General features: G+C 45.3%; 1 protein-coding gene across 2 annotated transcripts in view; it reads left to right on the top strand.

Annotated features, from left to right (window-relative positions):
* The first annotated feature begins 2840 nt into the window (after positions 1-2840).
* cwc15 (CWC15 spliceosome associated protein) overlaps positions 2841-15643 on the top strand; it is a 50643-nt gene continuing 37840 nt past the window's right edge. The window contains exons 1-3 of one of the 2 annotated variants that reach the window (XM_078403143.1): positions 2841-2961; positions 10663-10804; positions 12216-12328. In XM_078403143.1, the coding sequence (XP_078259269.1) occupies positions 10674-10804; positions 12216-12328 (244 nt within the window). In that variant the 5' untranslated portion in view covers positions 2841-2961; positions 10663-10673. Of the gene's footprint in view, positions 2962-3152; positions 3289-10662; positions 10805-12215; positions 12329-15643 lie in introns of those variants that run through there. The other variant, XM_078403144.1, reaches the window with a different exon arrangement.

Below are 15643 nucleotides of genomic sequence, written 5' to 3'. Positions count from 1 at the left end.
ATCTGAAATAAATATGAAAACATTCAGAATTTGGCATGGTAAGACAGCAGAGATTTTATCTGATCCACTAATTGTAGGATTTTGTTTATTGCTTCTTGCTTTTGTGTTTTGCTATTTAACAAGTAACTTCACCAAGCTGGGATGTCATTTTGGATGTATCAACTGCTGTTTCCAACTTTTTGTTTAATGGAACACAAATCTATTGCAATCAGTGCTTTATGAGCATCCATTTTTGTGCTGCTAGATCTCTTTGAAATCTAATCAATTTCTACAATGGTACAAAGTGGTGGCTATCAGTGGTGCCTTCAAATGTGTAAATTTCCCCGGTGTGGGACGAATAAAAGAATATATTATTATTATTAATGCTGCAATGGATAGGTTTTGAGGTCAATGTCACAAATATTTATTCGTCATGTTAATTCATTCACCACTTGCTTTAGAACCTATGTTCTTTAGGTTCACCACAAAGCATAAAGTCCCCTTCAGGTACACATATCAGAGGCTGATTAGACAATCTTACATGCACCCCTGAACTATGATTTATTTCTGGTGCCTATAGGCCCATATTTTTTAGAGACATCCACCCTTGGTTGTTATCCGATTCCTTTTCCTGCATACAATTGAAGCAACCAACAACCACATTCCTGATCTGACCTTCTTGAAGTTGTGGTATATATTCCATTATATGAAGCCAAAACATAGTTTCCTTTAGAAACATAGAAAAATAGGTGCAGGCCATTTGGGCCTTCGAGTCAGCACCGCCATTCAATATGATCGTGGCTGATCACCTAAAATCCCATACCCCTTGATTCCCATACCCTTGATTCCTTTAGCCCTAAGAGCTAAATCGAACTCTCTCCTGAAAACATCCAGTGAATTGGCCTCCACTGTGGCAGAGAATTCCACAGATTCACACCTCTTTGGGTGAAAAAATGTTTCCGCACCTCAGTTCTAAATGGTCTACTCCTTATTGCCATGTTGACCCATTCTTTCATCATATGTCAGGCCCGCCATCCTTGGAAGTAACCCGGTGAACCTGCGCTGCACTCCCTCAATATCAATAATGTCCTTCCTCAAATTAGAGGACCAAATTTGCACACAATACTCCAGGTGTGGTCTCACCAGGGCCCTGTGCAACTGCAGTAAGACCTCCTAGCTCCTAAATTCAAATCCTCTCGCAATGAAGGCCAACATGCCATTGACTTTCTTCACTGCCTGCTGTACCTGCATGCTTACTTTTAGTGACTGATTTACAAGGACGTCCAGGTCTTGGTGCATCTTCCCTTCTCCTAATCTGACACCATTCAGATAATAATCTGCCTTCCTGTTCTTGCCACCAAAGTGGATAACCTCACATTCATCCACATTATACTGCATCTGCCATGCATCTGCCCATTCACTCAACCTATCCAAGTCACCCTGCAGCCTCATAGCATCCTCATCACAGCTCACACTGCCACTCAGCTTTGTATCATCCGCAAATTTGGGGGATGTCACATTTAATTCCCTCATCTAAATCGTTAATATATATTGTAAATAACTGGAGTCCCAACACCGAGCCTTGCGGCACCCCACTAGTCACTGCCTGCCATTCTGAAAAGAACCCGTTAATTCCTACTCTTTGCTTCCTGTCTGCCAACCAGTTCTCTCTCCATGTCAATACCCTACCCCCAATACCATGTGCTCTAATTTTGAACACTAATCTCTTGTATGGGGCCTTGTCAAAGGCTTTTTGAAAGTCCAGATGCACCACACTTACTGGCTCTCCCTTATCCATTCTACATGATACATCCTCAACAAATCAGAAGATTAGTCAAACATGATTTCCCCTTCATGCTGACTTTGACCGATCCTGTCACTTAAGAAATAATCTATATGCCTTCTGAAAGTCCTGTGACTTCTCTTGTGCACGAGTTTAGAAATAATTTTTTGGCCTGCGATCCTTGTCCATTCAACATGTCATTTTTATTTCTTGAATTGCTTAATGTTTACTTTGGCTACTTTTTTCCATTAGTGGTACTTTAAATAAATCACTAAGTCCCATTTTAATGTGAAGATGTAGCATCCATTACCTCCATAGATGCTGCCTGACTTACTGAGTTCCGCCAGCATTTTATCTTTTGCGCAAGATCCCAACCGTGATCATCTTTATAGGCTTGATTGAAAAATTGGACCAAATTTTTCAGGCAAGGCTTATATTAGTAGCATTATCAGGGACAGACGATCACACAGTGATATCTTTCTGTCAGTAGAGCAACGTTGTCGAAACAGACTATATTCCATCCTTTCTTTGACACGTGCCAGAAACCGCTAGACACAAAATGCTAGAGTAACTCAGCGGGAAAGGCCTTCAAGAGTCAATTCAAGAGTGTTTTATTGTCATATTTCCCAGATAGAACAATGAAATTCTTACTTGCAGCAGCACAACAGAATATGTAAACATAGTGCTCTGTAAACAATATAATTGAGAAAAAACGTTCAGTGTGTATATATATATACATACACACATACATACACACAAACACATAAAAAACAAACAATAATAGTGCAAAAAGACAAAACCAATACCCCTAAGTCTATGTAGATCAGAGCTTATTTTGAGGCTGTCGTGTTTAACAGCATCTCTGGAGAGAATGAATGGGTGGCATCTTGGGTCGAGACCATCCTTCAGATTGTAAACGGTGTAAACCGACCTTCTTCGTTACAAAAACCAGCATCTGCAGTTAGTTCCTTCCTTCTTCCCCACCCACCCGTTAGGAATCCGCTGCGCCGTTCCCGACCCTCATCCGCACGCAGGAAAAGCGCTTGGTCGCCGCGCAGGGCTCGGCTGGTGTCGGCCACCGTAGTGCGGTGCATTGTGGGGGATCAGGAGGCGGCGGGGGTTTGGTTGCTGGTGGTGCCCTCGTTGGAACGGGCAGCCGTTGGGCTCGGAACGCGGCGCGGGCGGCGCGCAGCTCGCAGGTACGGGGGGCGGAGGCGCGCGGTTACCGGCCGCTCCAGTCAGCGGGCGGGCGGGCGGGCGGGCGGGCGGGCGGGCGGGGGAGGGGAGGCGCCGCCGCGAGGGCAGCGGCAGGAGGTGCCACCGGGGGGGGGGGGGGGGGGGGGAGAGAGGAGAGAGAGACGGTGGTTGCTGCTGTAACAGGCGGCATTGACTCCGCCGTCGCCGCCGCTGACCGGATCGCAGGTTCACCGCCCGTCGCTCGGTGCAGCCCCACATCACCTCCACCCCACGGCCCACGTCCCGGCGCTGAGCGACTAAAGACGCGTCCGGTTTAACTAGAACCCGTTGTGAGTAACTTCAACCCAACGCGTCGGGCAGCATCTGCGGAGGGAATGAATAGACAACTTTTCAGTGTCCCCACCCGAAACGTCGCCGATCCCAGCATGTTCTCCACATTGGTGCTGCCTGAGTTAGACATAGAAACATAGAAAATAGGTGCAGGAGTAGGCCATTCGGCCCTTCGAACCTGCACCGCCATTCAATATGATCATGGCTGATCATCCAACTCAGTAACCTGTACCTGCCTTCTCTCCATACCCCCTGATCCCTTTAGCCACAAGGGCCACATCTAACTCCCTCTTAAATATAGCCAATGAACTGGCCTCAACTACCTTCTGTGGCAGAGAATTCCACAGATTCAAAAACTTTCTCATCTCGGTCCTAAAAGACTTCTCCCTTATCCTTAAACTGTGACCCCTTGTTCTGGACTTCCCCAACATCGGGAACAATCTTCCTGCATCTAGCCTCTCCAACCCCCTCAGAATTTTGTAAGTTTCTGTAAGATCCCCCCTCAATCTTCTAAATTCCAGCGAGTACAAGCCGAGTCTATCCAGTTTTCTTCATATGAAAGTTACTCCAGCATCTTTCATCTTTTTGAGTAAACCAGCATCTGCGGTTCCTTGAAGTTCATCTTTTTTTCTGTAAAATCATCTACAGTTCCTTGTACTGTATCTCCAGTTTAACTAGACCGCGGGATAGAGAGGAGCTTCAAGATAAGCAGGCGGGGAAAATGTGGGTGGGTGGGAATGGACGGGGACTAGAGGATGAACTGGGGTGCAGGGTGGGTTCAATATGACTTTCACAGGCATCCAAGCAATCAACTATCTGGTAGAGACCAAAATCAATGTGATTATGACCGCACAATTTATCAATCAATGAAACGCGAAGCTCATTAATGGACAAACATTAGGGGTTTTGAAAGGACCCCTGCTTAAACTTCGTGTCCTGGGTCCTTTACATCGGTTTGGTAGGGGGAAGCGGCTTTGACAAAGATGTCACTTCTTTCAGCACTGTACTCCATGTATTTTCAACCTAACTGGGTTGCGACCTGAACCCACTATTTTCTGAATGCACAGAGGTGCATGTACCTCTGTAGAGGAATGCACTTGTAGTTTGCCGACTACAACCTCAAATACATAATTCCTGCTATGATTTCTCCAACCTATCAGAAAATCTGGGTTCTCAACCATAGTCCTGGATATGAGAGCAGTACTATGATTAACTTCACATCATTCCTCCTGTCTGCCTCTCCGTCAGATTCTTTAGTTGACCTACAGAGCAGGCAATGAACCTTCAGTCTGTGCTCTCATCCCTTTCTCTTGCATCTTCCCCCTCGCTCCTTCCAGTCCATCCTCCTGTGAATGTTGTGCCTCTTAACAAATTGCTGAGGCCCCTACAGTCCATCCTTTACTTTAGGTCCCAGGTTTTCTGATAGATGGCTGCATTCAGATGCCTGTTGAACTATTGATTTACTCTTGAGGATAGATGTTGCTTCCAATCTTTGAAATCCTTGTGTTTGATAAGGTGATCTCCTGGTCATTCTAATTGAACACGGCCTGATTCATGTTTAAGAATGGAAGAGTCTTTTCACGGGTGCCGATTATTATCAGTTTCAGGAGAACCCATAAGCTTTGAACACTTTGAGGTTCTGGTAGGTAGAAATTGACAGGTTGTTTGTGAGGCACTGTATAAAACTTTCTTACCACAAATGTTAGGCTTACTGGTCCATAGTTCAAGTTTTTCCTTGCAGCCCCTCTCAACAAGAGGTACAACATTTGCCACTTTCCAGTCTCCCCGCACCTCACCCGTGTGTTAACGATTTGTATATCTGAACAAGGGCTCTTGCAATTTCTTATTCAGCTTCACACAGCATTCTTGGATATATCTGATTAGGTCCATTAGATTTATCTACCTTTGCACGTCTTAAAACATCCGGCAGCTCCTCGACTGTAATATGAACGGTCCTCAAAACATCGCTAGTAACATTTGCAAGTTCCCTAATCTTCATGTATTTCTCAGGGTAAAAACAGGCGAAGTATTCACTGAGGACTATTCTATCTCATGTGGCTCCACGCATAGATGACTGCTTTAGTTTCTGGGGGTCCCTATTCTCTCTCTAGTTACCTTTCTCCCGTTAATATAAAATCCATTTGGATTCTCTTTAATCTTATCTTCTAGAGCTATCTCATGGCTGTTTTTTGCCCTTCTAATTACCTTTATGCATGCTTTTCAATCCTACGATACTCCAGGGATATACTTGATCCTAGCTGTCTATACCTGACCCACATCTCCTTTTTCCTGCCAGAGTCTCAATTTCTCTTGTCATCCAAGGTCTTCTGTCATCAGGCTTCTGAATCATCCTTCCATAAGGCTAGCATACTCTCCGATTCATCTTTTGCCTATTGTGGACATTGGACTTTGTGTATGGAACTGGCACGCTGCAATGCTGAAAATTACATTCCACACTCCATCTTTTTTCTCACTATTATACTTGCATTTGACTTGATTGCGTTTATGTATTGTTTTATCCAATCTGATTGGATAGCATGCAGAACAAAGCTTTCACTATTCCTCAGTCCATGTGAACAATAATAAACCTAAACTTGCCTCGCCCTTCGTTCCAACAGGAACATGCATACCTTGATCTCTCACTATCACACTTTTAATGCATCCCACTTTCCAGACATCCCTTTACCCGCATGCAACCTGCTCCAATTAACATACAAGTTCCTGTTTAATACCCACACATACTTATCCACTGCTTGATTCATCCGCCTTGCCTGTCAGGACTCTAGCATTGAAATAAATGTAATTTAATCAAATCGTCTTTTGTTGCTCCGTGCTGTGCTCCCACATATCCTGTCTACTGAGAAAGCACAAAGAAAGAAGGATCTCGACCTGAAACATCACCTATTCCTTTTCTTCAGAGATGCTGCCTGACCCGCTGAGTGTCAGCTTTTTGTGTCTATATCTTGTCTACTGAACTTGCTGTGATTGACTTCTGTACCGACTTCTGGCCTGCCACTTGCCTCACTGCTGCATTTGATTCCATCCCCCTGCCAATCTAGTTTAAACCCTCCCGAGCAACACTAGCAAACATTTCCAAAGATTTCTACCTTTGAGGACCTGCTTTTTAACCTTTTGCCTACCTAAATTAGTTCCGAACATTGTAGCCCTGTCTGACTTCAACTATCATGCTGTGCCTCAGAGCCAGGCCCGGTGCCACAGATTGGACTGCAGCTGCAGCCATCCTGAGTGGTTATGCTCCTGACTAAACATGAGGATGTCCAGCTGTATTTCTGGTTCCCCCCGGTGTCAGTCAGCAGCAGTGGCTGGACACATCTCCCACATGTGTAGTTCTCAGGGACACTAGAAGTTTCCACTTCTCACATCGTGGAGGTGGAGCATACCAGTGCCGTAACTGCCATCTCTATTACACTACGACCAAACAAAAGTTACAAACAAAATTTCTCATCTTATCTTCTACCTCTGCTCGTCCTCCTTTCTGAAGCCTCTCGAGCTAAAGCCTCAGCACTCATCCTCAAACATAACACCTGAACATCGGCTGCTCACCCCACGTCACACCCAAATGGCTTCCCTAAAAGTGCCTGCCTTCCTTTTATACACCAGGAAGGGAAAGTTGAGAGATCACATGCCCATTTTCATTTTTGGGTTGAAGATGGAGAGAATTAACAACTTCAACTCCTGGGTGTTTAATCTTGAATGATCTGTAATGGGCCTAACACATAGATGTAAACATGAAGAAAGAATGCCAATGCTTCTACTTTCTTAGAAATTTGAATTGAGTTGGCATAGCAACAGATACACTAACACACTTCTGCAGATGCACTGTGGAACGTATCCTGACTGGCTGCATCATGGCCTGATGTGGCAATTCCAACAGACAGGAATGTATATAAACACAAAATGCTGGAGTACTCAGCGGGTACTGGAATGGGTGATGTTTTGGGTCGAGACCCTTCTTCAGACTGTCTGAAGAAAGGTCTTGACCAGAAACGTCACCCATTTCATCTTCCCAGACATGCTGCCTGTCCTGCATTTTACTCCAGTTACTCCAGCATTTTGTGTCTGTCATCGGTGTGTAACCAGCATCTGCAGTTCCGAGACAGGAATGTATGCTGCAGAGAGTGGTGGACCAGCCCAGTCCATCATTGGACACAGCTCTCCACCATCGAAAAAAAAGCAGTATCTATCATTAAGGATCTCCACCATCTGGCCTATACCCTCTTCTTGCTACTACCATTGGGCAGGAGGTGGAGCAGTCTTAAGTTCCAGTTCATTAACAGCCACTCTCCTACAAGTATCAGTTTCTTGTGCAGAGCTCTACAAGGCTAAAACTACCACAGCAATGGTACACGATAGGCCTCCAAGCACCTATTTTCTAATTGTATGGTTTTTCTCTAATGTCTTGTTTTTATTTCTTTTTTGCTGTGTTGTAGAATTTATGTGTGATTTATATATAATTTATATCTTGTGTGTTATCTGATCTATGTGCCTATGATCCTGCTTCAAACAAGATTTTCATTGTACCTGTACCCTGCTGTACTTGTGCACATGACAATAAACTGGACCTGACTGCAAGGTTTTGAAGGTCTTTTATTGTCATGTGTACCAATTAAGGTACAGTGATATGCGAATTACCATACAGCCATACAAAAAAAACCCCAACAAGACACACAAGTACATAAAAGTTAACAAAAACATCCACCACAGTGGATTCCCCACATTCCTCACTGTGATGGAAGGCAAAAAAGTCAATTCCTCTTTATTCTCCCACGGTCGGGGCAGTCGAACCATCCGTCAGGGCGATTGAAGCTCCCGCAGCCGGCGGTCGAAGCTCCCGCATCGGGGCAGTCGAAGCTCCTGCGGCTTGGAGTCCCCGAAGTCGGTCTCTATACAGAGACCGCGGGCTCCGCGATATTAAAGTCCGCAGGCACCCACGGTGGAGCTCCAAGGTCGATCCCTGGCAAAGGGATCGCAAACTCTTTGATGGTAAGTCCCAGGAGCTGCTGGTCGATCTCCAGCAAAGGCCACCAACTCCTCGATGTTAGGCAGCAGTGCGGACGGAGATACAATACGGGGAAAAAAATCGCATCTCCGTCGAGGTAAGAGATTAGAAAACGTTTCCCCCAACCCCACCCCCCACATAAAACAAGCCAAAGAACACTAAAAACATACATTTAACACAGACAATTTACACAGAAAGAAGGAGAGACAGACAGACTTGGCCAGGCAGCCATTGCTGGCGCCACACGGTGGTTGAGTTGAAACGTGGGCTGGAGCACGAGTCTTTGCCCATTGCCTCTCTCCAGGCTTTTTGTTCCTATTTTGGTTGCAGGTTCATGAAACTGGTTGTGTACAGGATCTGTTTCCAGACCCTGATTCCACTAACTTTGATCCTGGTCCCCGACTCAGGCTGCATACCTAACTACACTGGGCTCCAGCCATGCAATCTGATGAAATTTGTGGTTGCAGCCACCCGCCTAATTTAAATGCACACCTTGTTCTCTTTCTCTCATTCTTTTTTTTCCTGAAGTAAAGTATCCAAGCTTGGAAGAGAGATCAGTGAGTGGAAATAAATGAATAATGTTCATGATGCTAACACATATACAGTAGACTGAATAGCTGTTGATAATTTAGTGAAAGGACTAACTAGTGCTACCTGCAGTCAGCACCACTGAGTTACTGTTCCAAGAATTTTGATGTCCTGGGCAGCATTCTCTTTCTAATACCAGCAAAACAGATTATCGTGGTATCATTCACTCTGCCTTCACGTGCCTTTACTGTAAGAGTGACTGAACTTCAGAACTGGCTGTGATACTCCACTAGATGTCTTGGGAGGAAATTTATAATCAGGTTTTCTCCTAATCTTTGTATAATATATCAACTTTTAATTTGCTAATGTTTTAAATGGCCTCTTGTTGGAATTAAAGAGATTTTGTCCTAACAGCTACGTAATGACTTCAGAGGGTGGCATTCCATTCTACACCTGGAAATTAGCAAATTTAGAATTAAAATGCTTGTGGTTTCTTAGTATTGATTAGAATTATAGCCAGATGAGTCAACTTTCCAAGCAATATTCGAGTTGTGACCTTCCTTCTACATAATAGGTAAAAAAGGTGAAAAAAGTTAGCACCTCCTCTAGCTATAATTCTAATCAATATCATGGAGATCACTGAGTATTTTAACACTAAAATTGGCAATTTCCATGTACTTTTCCAGCATTCAAATACAACCATATGTATGTTTGTGCATGTTACAATCTTCATTCTTTTCCATCGAGAATTCTTAACCGGACTGATCTCAAAAGGCAATAAGTCCTGATACAGTCTGCTGTTTTTTCTCCAAAATTCGGCACACCTTTATGTGTCTCTAAATATTTTGGCACCCCCTCTATAATGTACAGGTACGATGGTGGGGAAGCAATTAAATTACTGGACCAGTATTGAAGAAGTCTATACAGATTATCAAAAGCCTTGAATTTAAAAGCCTATCACCAAAATGTTAAATGTAGTTATTAATTTGACAGCTACCAAATGATTGAAATAGTTTGAAGGCAGTTACAGAAAGGCAATAAATGGTTCCTTTTAATTTAACAACAAATAGAACTCCCCACATACCTTGGGTATTTGAAATGAAAATAGCATATGCTGTAAATGCTCAGATAGCATCTTAGGAGAGAGAATTAATGTTTCAGGTCAATAGCTTCAAAATATGAATGTAGAAAATTACTCATGTCTTTTGTCTCCACAAAAACAGGGGAAATCCAATCTAGTTAATTAGCACCCTATTGGAGTAGTCTCAGTTGAGATTTATTCACAAAAATTAGTGTGGGATATGGTCAGATTTACGTATGACATGTCCGTATTAAAGCAGATTCTGGAATCTTGAGCAAAACAAAGTGCTGAAGGAACTCAGTGGGTTATGCAGTATCCGCGGAGGGAATGGATAGATGATGTTTTGCATTGGGACCTTTGTGATTAATGGAGTAGGGAGGGGGAGAAAGCTGGAAAAGAGGCAGGTGTGGGGCTAAACCTGGGATTTGGCTCTGCACTATCTTTGTGCAGATAGTGACAAAGACTAGAAGTGAAAAGGAGTCAAAGGAGTAAGGAAATAAGAGGCGGAGTGAAATATAAAGCTTGAGGGAGGAAAGAAAAAGAAAATGGACAGGGGGAGATGGAAGAGGAGGGTAAAAATAAATGGGAGATTCAGAAATGGGAGAGGTGAGAGATGAGTGTAAGGAGGAGGGGAAAGGAACAGGGTGATGTGGTGAATCTGAACTTTTAGGAAGCATGATCTTTTGGCCTGCTTATGTTTAGATAAATACTAATTTTCCTATCTTCTCTAATGTTTTTAAATAGGGCGCTTAAAAATGACAACTGCTGCTCGACCAACGTTTGAACCAGCTAGAGGAGGGAAGGGAAAAGGAGAAGGAGATCTGAGTCAACTCTCCAAGCAATACTCGAGTCGTGACCTTCCTTCTCATACTAAAATAAAATACAGGTTAGAAAATGGATGAAATTTAAATGAAACTTTGTTTTAAATTTTGAATAAAGTATTTGACTAATTGTAGCATATGGCAATATGATTGTGTCTGATGTTCTTGTTCCACAAGGACGTAACGTTTTCATCAAATATTTAATACTGATAGATTAACAGGTAATTAGTAAATATTGTGTTTTGTGTTAGGAATTAAATTTACAAGCAAGTAATCCTGAGCAATTTCCTAATTGATGGGAATTTATTTGCAAGGTTTTTTGCTTTGAGATTTTGGCTAGAGTTCTATTTGAATAGTCGGATTAAAGGGAGAAGTGGATGAAAGTGAAGTAATAATTTAAATATGTTTATTATGAAAAGACTATCTTTACTTGAGCAATATTAAAGCTAATCATGTGGGCTCTTAAATTTAAGTACATTTCTCAAGTTACTCTACATCTGTATAAACTTTATTAAGCAAGTATTTTTAAATTATGGCACCTACACATCCGCATTTAAAATGTATGTATTCAATTTATTTATTATTGAGGCTCATACAGATCTTTTGGTGTAGGCATTAATGAGAAATAGTTTAAGCACCATATTTTTAATAGATTTGCCTGAGAAATGGACAGTGAAGTTTTCTATCTTCTATTTTAATGTTGAAGTGGCCAGAGAGCAGGGAAAGGGTTGGTGGAATACTTAAATATTCCAGGCCACAGTTAAAGTTAGGATTATGTTGAAGTCTTTTACACACATCAACGTGGTAATTTATTCAAATATTACTTGACAATAAAAATATAAAGTAAGTAAATCAATTCTGCTTCACCTTGTCAATTGCTCAGTATAACAGAAGATAAACCATTGCTAACACTGCCTGGCACAGGGGAGGAATCAAGCAAAGTCATTCCCACTGACCTGGTAAATAGATCCAGAAGATGTAATGGTACATATATCGAAGATTACATTGCACAAAGAGGAAAATTGCATCCGGTCAATAGCTACAACGAATATTGTTGGTTAATGGGGATTAAGAGACTAAAAAGGTTAAAATGATAAAAGGATTCAACCAGACTGAAGCACAGCCAACTTTGAGTGCCTGAGGATGGTGGAACAGTAGACAATAGACAATAGGTTCAGGAGTAGGCCATTCGGCTCTTCGAGCTAGCACCACCATTCAATGTGATCATGGCTGATCATTCTCAATCAGTACCCCGTTCCTGCCTTCTCCCCATACCCCCTGACTCCGCTATCCTTAAGAGCTCTATCTAGCTCTCTCTTGAATGCATTCAGAGAACTGGCCTCCACTGCCTTCGGAGGCAGAGAATTCCACAGATTTACAACTCTCTGACTGACGACTGGACGACTTTACTATTTCATATTTCCATGCACAAGAAAATTAAAAGTAGCAAACCCACAAAAAAAAATATTATTGCAGACAACCGACCCAGGATGTCCCAGAAGAGCTGCGTGGCCGTGACTTTCGCAGGGATTTGGAGGAGAGAGAACGTGTAGTGGTACGTGACAAGAACAGAGACCGACCACCCAGAGGTATGCAATAACTTCCTTTTTCAAACTGGGAATTTCTTTTGGTATTAAGAACGCTTTTTAATGGAGCAATGTGTTCAATTCTAGATTGCTTCATTTAAGAGGGCCTAGAAAAGATTAATGAGAAGCTTTTATTTTTAAGTAGCTTGTGGCTATAATTTGGAACGTATTGTCCATAACTGTGGTACACTCGGTCTTCATTTTCAAATTTCAAAGGAAATTGGATAAATAATGGAGAAAAAATTGCATGTCTATGGGGAAAAGGCCAGGAGGTGGAACTAGTGAGTTGTTCTGGCATGGAGTCAGCACATGTAGTGCCCTCCAGAATGTTTGGGACAAAGAGCCATCATTTATTTATTTGGCTCTGTACTCCACAATTTGAGATTTGTAATAGAAAAAAAATCACATGTGGTTAAAGTGCACATTGTCAGATTTTAATAAAGGCCATTTTTATACATTTTAGTTTCACCATATAGAAATTATAGCAGTGTTTATACATAGTCCCCCCCATTTCAGGGCACCATAATGTTTGGGACACAGTGTAGAGGTTCACGCGTTGTATGAACTCTCAGTTTAATATTTAACTGATACAACTCCGTCGTTCGCGCGCACACCCAAGTTAATATTTAACCGCTAAAAAAACTCCGTCATTCGCGCGCGCGCGCGCCCAGGTCGGCGTTGATTGGTCGGCCCAGATCACATCTGGTCCATACGAGCGTTCGAGCTCCACGAACGACGGTTCGAGATCAAAGTGGCTCGGCCCGCCACATGATCCCCCCCAGAACCGGAGTATTGGAGGCGGTTAGGCTGTCAGGCTGCCAGGCTGTCGAGTGAGGCGGCCTGATCTTGTGTACTTGTCTCCTGTGTTCGGGGTTGCAGCTGGTTGAGTTGAGGGCGGGTGCGGTCGTGATGGTGGGCGCCCTCTGTGGCGGGGTTGTGCCACCTGCACTGGTTGGTCAATGTCCAGGTATGCTGGCTTAAGACGGTCCACGGAGACAGTTTCGTGTCTGCCGCCCATGTCGATAATGAAAGTCGTGGTGCCATTTTACAGTACTTTGAAGGATCCCTTGTAAGGCTTTTGCAGTGGTGTACGGTGGGAATCTCGGCGAAGGAAGACGTACTGGCAGTCCTGGAGATTGGGTGGGACATACGTGGTTGTGAGACCCTGTCGGGACGTTGGGACTGGAGAGACCGTGCCCACCGTCTCATGTATGCGCCTCAGCATGGTCGTGGGCAATTCTTGATGTCCATGTGCCGCTGGGATGAAGTACCCTGGGACCGTAAGCAGGGTGCTGTACACCAGCTCGGCCGAGGAAGTTGCCAGGTCCTCCTTCTGGGCAGTGCGTATGCCTACCAAGACCCACAGCAATTTGTCCACCCAGTCCGGGCCCGTGAGCCTGGCCTTGAGGGAAGCCTTCATGTGCCGGTGAAAACGTTCCACTCGGCCGTTTGCTTGCAGGTGGTAGGCCGTTGTGTGGTTCAGCTTAGTGCCAAGCAGTCGGGCCATTGCTGACCACAGCTCGGAGGTGAACTGCGCACCTCTGTCGGAGATGTCTGCCGACACGCCAAAGCGGGCGATCCAGTGGGCGGTGAGGGCATGTGCACAGGTTGCAGTGGAGGTATCCGAGAGCGGGACGGCTTCCGGCCATCTCGTGAATCTATCCACGATGGTGAAGAGGTGGGTGACACCTCTGGATGGGGGCAGAGATCCAATGATGTTGACGTGGATGTGGTCAAAACGCCGGTGTGTCAGGGCGAAGTCCTGCAGCGGTGCCTTATTGTGTCGCTGAATCTTGGAGGTTTGACAGGGGATGCACGCTCTGGGCCAGTTGCCCACCTGTTTGCGCCACCCATGCCACATGAACTTGGCTGCCATCAGAGCCGTTGTTGCCCGTACAGAAGGGTGAGCTAGGCCATGAACTATGTTGAAAATCCGGCGACGCCAGGCAGTGAGGATGATGGGTCTTAGCTGTCCGGTAGACACGTCGCAGAGGAGGGTGGTGTTAACGGGCCCGAGTCGCACATCCTCCAACAGCCGGCCTGAGATGGTGGTGCGGTAGGCAAGCATCTATCCTCTGGCTGGGCGGCTGCCACGGTCGTGTAGTCAACTCCTGGGGCCAGAGCGTGGATGGCTTTGATGGTGGTGTGGGACAACACATCTGCGACCTGGTTGCTCTTGCCTGCGATGCGCTGGATGCAAGTTGTGTATTCTGAGGTGTAAGCCAAGTGACACTGCTGTCGGGCTTACCAAGGATCAGACACTTTGGCAAAGGCAAACGCGAGTGGCTTGTGGCCGGTGAAAGTTGTGAAATCCGTGCCCTCGAGGAAGTAGCAGAAATGCCAGATGGCCAGGTAGAGAGCTCCCGGTCGAAAGCGTTGTATTTCAGCTCGGGGTGGGGGTCTCTGGTGACGACTGAAAAAGGCGAGGGGCTGCCAGCAACCATTGATCAGTTGTTCCAGCACTCCGCCCACGGCTGTGCCAGATGTGTCGACCGTGAGAGCTGTTGGTGCGTTGGCTCATAGATGTACCAGCATCGTTACCTTTGCCAGTGCCTCCTTGGTGTTGTCGAATGCGGTCGTGGCAGCGTCATCCCAAACGAGCTCTTTCGGCTTGTTGGCCATGGCCTTGAACAGCGGCTGCATGATCCTGGCGGCTGCTGGCACGTAATGGTAGTAGAAGTTGACCATGCCGACAAAGTTGGAATTCCTTCACAGTAGAGGGTTCGACAAACTGGCGAATGGCCTCATCCTTGGTCAGGAGCGGGACCGCTCAGGGTTGGTTGATGTGGTGGCCGAGGAAGCTGATGGAAGGGAGGCCAAACTGACACTTGGCAAGGTTGATGGCCAGGCCATGCTTGTTGAGCCTCTGGCAGAGCTGCCGGAGGTGTGCGCGGTGTTCCTGGTGAGAGCGGCTGGCGACGAGGTAGAGCCCAGTTCAGGCCACGGCCCGCCATGTCCATGAGCCTTGGACGGCGTTCTTGAGGCCAAAAGGCAGGCGCAGGAACGCAAAGAGCCAGAACGGGGTGATGAGGGCCGTCTTGGGGATGTTGTCTGGATGGACCGGAATCTGATGGTAGCTGCGCACCAGGTCGATCTTGGAAAAAATCTTGGCACCGTCCAGGTTTGCTGTGAAGTCCTGGATGTGAGCGACAGGTACCGGTGAGCTGTTGTGACCTCATTAAGACGGCGGTAGTCCCCACAGGGTCTCCATCCCCCAGACGCTTTGGGGACCATGTGAAGCTGGGATGCCCACGGGCTGTCTGAGCAACGCACTATACCCATTTGGTCCAACTTGCGGAATCCGTCTTTGGTCAGTTG

Source organism: Rhinoraja longicauda, chromosome 7, assembly GCF_053455715.1.
Source record: "Rhinoraja longicauda isolate Sanriku21f chromosome 7, sRhiLon1.1, whole genome shotgun sequence".
NCBI lineage: Eukaryota > Metazoa > Chordata > Chondrichthyes > Rajiformes > Arhynchobatidae > Rhinoraja > Rhinoraja longicauda.
This window is presented reverse-complemented; position numbering and strand designations above follow the sequence as displayed.